Below are 6,000 nucleotides of genomic sequence, written 5' to 3'. Positions count from 1 at the left end.
CTTCACTCTCGCATGACCGTATGTACAAAAAAATACTTTAAAACCTCGTTCCACAAACAACAACCACACAGGCCGTTCCTTCGCTCTCGCGTGGCCGTACGTACAAAAAGAACTTTAAAACCACGTGCCACAAACAACCACACAGGCCGTTCCTTCGCTCTCGCGTGGCCGTACGTACAAAAAAATACTTTAAAACCGCGTTCCACAAACAACAACCACACAGGCCGTTCCTTCGCTCTCGCGTCCCCATACGTGCGTCGCCGTACGTACAAAAAAAAAACTTTAAAACCTCGTGCCACAAACAACTACACAGGCCGTTCCTTCGCTCTCGCGTCCCCATACGTGCGTGGCCGTACGTGCAAAAAAAAACTTTCAAACTGCGTCCCACAAACAACCACACAGGCCGTTCCTTCGCTCTCGCATGGCCGTACGTACAAAAAAAAAAACTTTAAAACCTCGTTCCACAAACAACTACACAGGCCGTTCCTTCGCCCTCGCGTCGCCGTACGTACAAAAAAAAACTTTAAAACCGCGTACCACAAACAACCACACAGGCCGTTCTTTCGCTCTCGCGTGGCCGTACGTACAAAAAAAAAACTTTAAAACCGCATGCCACAAACAACCACACAGGCCGTTTCTTCGCTCTCGCGTGGCCGTACATACAAAAAAAACTTTAAAACCTCGTGCCACAAACAACTACACAGGCTGTTCCTTCACTCTCGCGTGGCCGTACGTACAAAAAAAAACTTTAAAACCTCGTGCCACAAACAACTACACAGGCTGTTCCTTCACTCTCGCGTGGCCGTACGTACAAAAAAACTTTAAAACCTCGTGCCACAAACAACTACACAGGCTGTTCCTTCACTCTCGCGTGGCCGTACGTACAAAAAAAAACTTTAAAACCTCGTTCCACAAACAACCACACAGGGTGTTCCTTCGCTCTCGCGTGCCCATACGTGCGTGGCCGTACATGCGTGGCCCTACGTGCAAAAAAAAAAAAAAACTTTCAAACAACCACACAGGCCGTTCCTTCGCTCTCGTAAACGGCGACTGGATTGGGGCATTGTGTTTATATATAAATGTACATAAGAAATCGAGAAATTATTAGAATACAGTAAGTCATCACTATCCGGAAGTCCGTACGTTGTAACCCGGAATGGGGAACGCGCTCTAACTTGGCCATAACTTGGGAACCACTTGTCCAATTAATTTCAAACCTTTTGAAAGGCAAACAAACAGAGATTGATGGAATTATAGATAGAATAGAGATAGATACTGTGGGTGCAAAACGCCAAGCAACGTGTCCTGTCATTGGTAACTAAGGCACCCTTTCCCCATCGGCCACGCCTACGCAGCAACATGTCCTGTCATTGGTTTGGTAAATAAATGGCCATAACTTGGGAACCACTTGTCCGATTAATATCAAACCTTGAAAAGACACATACTCAGGTCCCCAGCAATATACTTGGCAAGTTTCAATTAGATCGGACCAGTGGTTGTCGAGAAACAGCGGTCACAGACACACACACACACACACACACACACACACACACACACACACACACACACACACACACACACACACACACACACACACCCAGATTGCTGGAATTATAGATAGATTGTTATTTTCTCTAGCTTACCTGAGACTTTATTTCAGTGAAGTTATCCACAGAACAAAACAATCCACTGTATTTAATGTATATATTCGCAGAATTCGGTGAAGACGATGAGTCCTTGTTGGAATTACCTTTGGATCTTGATTGTCGAATCCTTATTGATCCAACCCTGTGGGACTGCAGGTCGCTGATGAAGGTTCTCTGCGACGATTTTACTTTGTATCGTGCATAAAGTTCCTCTGGATACATGTTTGACACAACCGTGTCGCGAAGCCAACTCCAGTATCCGTTAAAATCTGATATCTGAAATACAAAAATGACAGTTTTATTTAAAAAAAAATAGCGATAATCACAATGTTAAATCCCATTCGGTTCTATATTAGGTGTGGCCTTTAGCTTATGAAATGAAATGTCAACATCGTTACATTCCACCTTTAAGAAGATCATGTTGCAAAATAACCAACTACAAACTTCAAAAGTATTACCGCAGTAAAAGATAAAGTGTCTATTGTTCTCATTAAGAGTGAAAAAGGACAAATAAATGAAGTGTGTTTTAAAATTTGGTGACTTTTGGAAACCTGAAACTTTACTGACCTTATCAGGTCAGAAATATGATTAAATGTTGCTGTCGTTTCGTATGCAGCTCATGGCTGATAGTTACGTCATTTTTCTAGAAGCGTTGCTGTGCCACTGATTCAATGCCACTGTTACCAATAATCTGGTACTCATTTTGCCAACCTCAGAAAGATGACAGGCTGAATCACCCGACCCACCTTGTGTTATTTTAATGGCACAAGAGGCTCAAACTCAAGACTCAAAGATGTTAAGCCAGCCAGTATTTAATGATACTACTACGACAACTACTACCGCTACTATTACTCCACCTTCTCGTGGTATCAGATGCGGGGGAGGTTTGGCTCAAGTCTTTCACAAGCTGTGTGGCTTTGCCGAGCATTTGACCGGAGCTCATTTGGACAAGAATTTGGAATTTTTTCAAGGTACAGGCAATAACTCGCTTAATCTTATTGAAATAAGCCGTGGGATAGTTGACGTCCTCCAGGTAATGCCAGCAGACAGGACATCCAGATTGACATCCATCTGAGAGATGGCACATGTTGTGATGCAATATACCCTGCCCCACAAGCCACCAATCTGACGGCTTGTAGTTTGGATGGGAATGAAACCCAGACAAGTACTTCAAATTTAAGTGCACAACCTCTGCAGCATCTCGTCCGAAAGGACTGAAGTTTTCAGCTCCGAACATAATTAATTGGGAATCAAACCAACCAAGCTCAAGGTTCAACTATGCGCTTTTCAACAAAAGGTGTATCAAGGAAAATATTCAATTGAACAATGTGAAAATCTCACCTCAAAATCCAAAGCGTATATTTTTTCCATTGCCATGTGCACATGAAAAGCATTTTCATCCATTTGCCTGTATGCAAGAAGCAACAGTGTGACCATGTAAAGTATGTACACAAAAAGGTCTTGCCGCATCTGTTTTCTCCTCTTCTCCTGTCGTGTAACTCTCTTCATTTGTTCCACGTTTATCACTGGGATGTTCACTAGTTGCCTATCTGATGCTGAGATGTTTTCACCAAGTTTTGTTTCAACTCCTGCAAGTATATGCAGTATTTCTAAAGAGACAGTATTAACACAACAAAATACCAGCAGACAACTGTGAAAGTAACAAAGGTAAATTATTTTGTCATTGTTGCATTACCCTGTGAATAATAATGGGCAATGTAGGTTTCCATATAATCATCGTGATTTCTCTCTACCTTTCCCTTCAATGTACTGAACAGAGAAAAAATGACAACCTGCACAGAATTGGAGAGAAACATTGAGGACAGGATAACGTCAAAAGGAAAACTCTCCGCAGCCAAAATACAAACCATCGTTACGAATCTTCAACAAACTGTTCTCCCACCTTTAAAGGCTGAATAAGAAGCAATGATAGACAGAAGGAAATGAAGAAGCGTAGAAGCCAGCGGTTTGCTTTTGGACCTCCCCATTCCATGCTGTAGAGGATGATAAAGAATCCTGAGAGAAGTATAACAACAGCAATGATGGCCCAAGCAATGTATATCGTCCAGTAGGGCAGCGTGCCATCGCCAGGTCGTGGTCGAACGTTCTTGCCCCTTTGCCTGTGGAAGATCTGAACCAGTATCAGGCTGATGGGGATCTCCAAGAGTGCACTTGCAATCATGATGAAGATTTCTCCTGGAGTGAATGGACCGATCTTTATGACCCCTGGTCGATGCGTATCAGATTCAAACCACATTGCGTTGGTGATCATCATTAGGAAAATGAGGGTGGTGCAGCATCCAAGGCGCTGCAACCTTGTGAAATTATTCTTTTTGTACTGAAAGAATACAGATGACCTGCAAGCAATGATAATATGCAGAAACATTCACAATAATTGTTGCTATTGCAGACAGAAGCACTGATTTGACATTGTGATAATTATACAGGTAGTGGACAAAAAATGTAAACACCTGGGTAAATGAGGGACACCAAGTATAGTGAAAACAACGGTTTCCACATATAGTAGGAGTGGCTCGGATGTTAATTCAGCGAATAACAGCCCAGCATGCTTAGGGTCATGTATAAAAATGCTGCACAGGCCTGGTTGCCTATAATTATGGTGAGCATGGCTGCAAGAGGAGACCTCAGTGACTTTGAAAGAGGGGTGATTGTTGGGGCATGTTTGGCAGTAGCTTCAATGACAGACAGCTCAACTTGCTGATGTTTCACGAGCAACAGCGTCTAAGGTGATGTTGGCATGGAACTCTGAGGGTAAGACATCATCAGCAAAGAGCAACAGTGGGCAGAAGCGCATAATCCAAGATCTTGATATCCATTCATTAATTTGAAGTGAAAGGCAAAGCAGGCGAGCAACAGCAAATCAATTGACTGTAAATTTCAACCTTGGGCGTGAGTAGCCAGTTTCATCAAAAACGGTCTGCCGAGAACTCCACAGAGCAGAATACCATAGTTGAGTTGCAGTGCACAAACCGCTCATCACACCTGGCAATGCACATTTGCAAGTCTAGTGGTGCAAGCAACGCAGGCAATGGACTACTGAGCGGTGGAGAAATGTGATATCGTTAGATGAATCATCCTTCACCATGTTTTCGACAAATGGACGAGTGCATGTGTGGCACCAACGTAAATAACTCTACAACTCTGAGTGCTTGGGTTGACCAGTGAAGGGTTCGTGTTGTGGGGCACGTTTTCCTGGCATGGTTTGGGTGCAGTCATTCCTTTAGAAGGCAAGGCCAATGACAATCGCTACTTAATGGTACTGAATGATCATCTTCACCCCATGTTTCAGAATTTCTTTCCTGCTAGGAGGGATTACAATGCCCCCATCCACAGAGCATGTATGGCTGCCCAATGGTTTGATGAACATGACCCTTATGTTATACATATGTCATGACCTTCTCAGTCACCAGATCAGAACCCAATCAAGCATTTATGGGATATTCTGGAATGATGCCTGAGACAGTATTTTTCACCTCCATCAAACAGGTGTGAGTTGATTGACTTTCTCATGGAAGAATGCTGCCGCATCCCTCCTGCAGAATTCCAAATGCTGGTGGACTCTATGCCATGGCACATACTGGCTGCACATCGTGGTCCAACGCTCAATTAAGTGACTTTACATCGGTGTTTCCATCTTTTTTGTCCACTATCTGTATATATTTATTACTATGGAAATGGCTTTGGGGTAAATGAGAGGTTAATTATGCAAGAGTTATTTCCTAATGAGTGTTAGCATAAGCATTCATAAACCACAATTAGCATCAACTAGAATCATGTCTCTAGTTACATTCCCTGTCACCCTTTATCCCTGTGTCTGTCTCTTTCTCCAATTTCCCATTCCTGTTTACTCCTTAAATCATACCTGTTGTACTTTTATACATCAAACACACCAACAATGGCGAATTAACTTATATTACTAAGGAGCCTCGAACAAGGGTTCGACAACAATGGCAAATTCACATTTGCGACCTCTCACAGCTGGGACAGAAACAGCAGATGTGCAAGGGGGAAACTGGTTATATAAGAGGATGGCCAGGCTTCAGACCAGTCAGTATGAGAGTCAGTACAAAAACGACACAAGAAGGGAGAGCAGATCGACTGAGTATGAGAACGACACCAGAGAAACCGGGCCCATCTAAGCTCTCCTCTCTTTCGAGATTTACAGCCGGGACTCGCACACCCCAGAGCGCACAGCCATCGGTGCAACTGTGAACAGCTCGGTGTGAGGTCAGATCAGAAAAGAATCCCACGAGCCTGGCTGCATCATGCCCTTGGCACTTCAGGGAAGACACACACACACACACACACACACACACACACACACACACACACA

The 6,000-nt window shown here is 43.5% G+C and overlaps 1 protein-coding gene across 2 annotated transcripts in view; it reads right to left on the bottom strand.

The window, feature by feature from the left end:
• Nucleotides 1–6,000, bottom strand: part of LOC147010959 (polycystin family receptor for egg jelly-like) — a 217,149-nt gene that overhangs the window by 45,350 nt on the left and 165,799 nt on the right. For both annotated transcript variants that reach the window (XM_085860350.1, XM_085860351.1), the window contains 4 exons: nucleotides 3,550–4,003; nucleotides 3,343–3,439; nucleotides 2,988–3,235; nucleotides 1,751–1,922 (listed from right to left, as the gene is read on the bottom strand). In XM_085860350.1, the coding sequence (XP_085716476.1) occupies nucleotides 1,751–1,922; nucleotides 2,988–3,235; nucleotides 3,343–3,439; nucleotides 3,550–4,003 (971 nt within the window). The remainder of the gene's footprint in view (nucleotides 1–1,750; nucleotides 1,923–2,987; nucleotides 3,236–3,342; nucleotides 3,440–3,549; nucleotides 4,004–6,000) is intronic.

Source organism: Eptatretus burgeri, chromosome 16, assembly GCF_056783735.1.
Source record: "Eptatretus burgeri isolate ZD-2024b chromosome 16, Ebu_testis_v1, whole genome shotgun sequence".
Lineage (NCBI taxonomy): Eukaryota > Metazoa > Chordata > Myxini > Myxiniformes > Myxinidae > Eptatretus > Eptatretus burgeri.
This window is presented reverse-complemented; position numbering and strand designations above follow the sequence as displayed.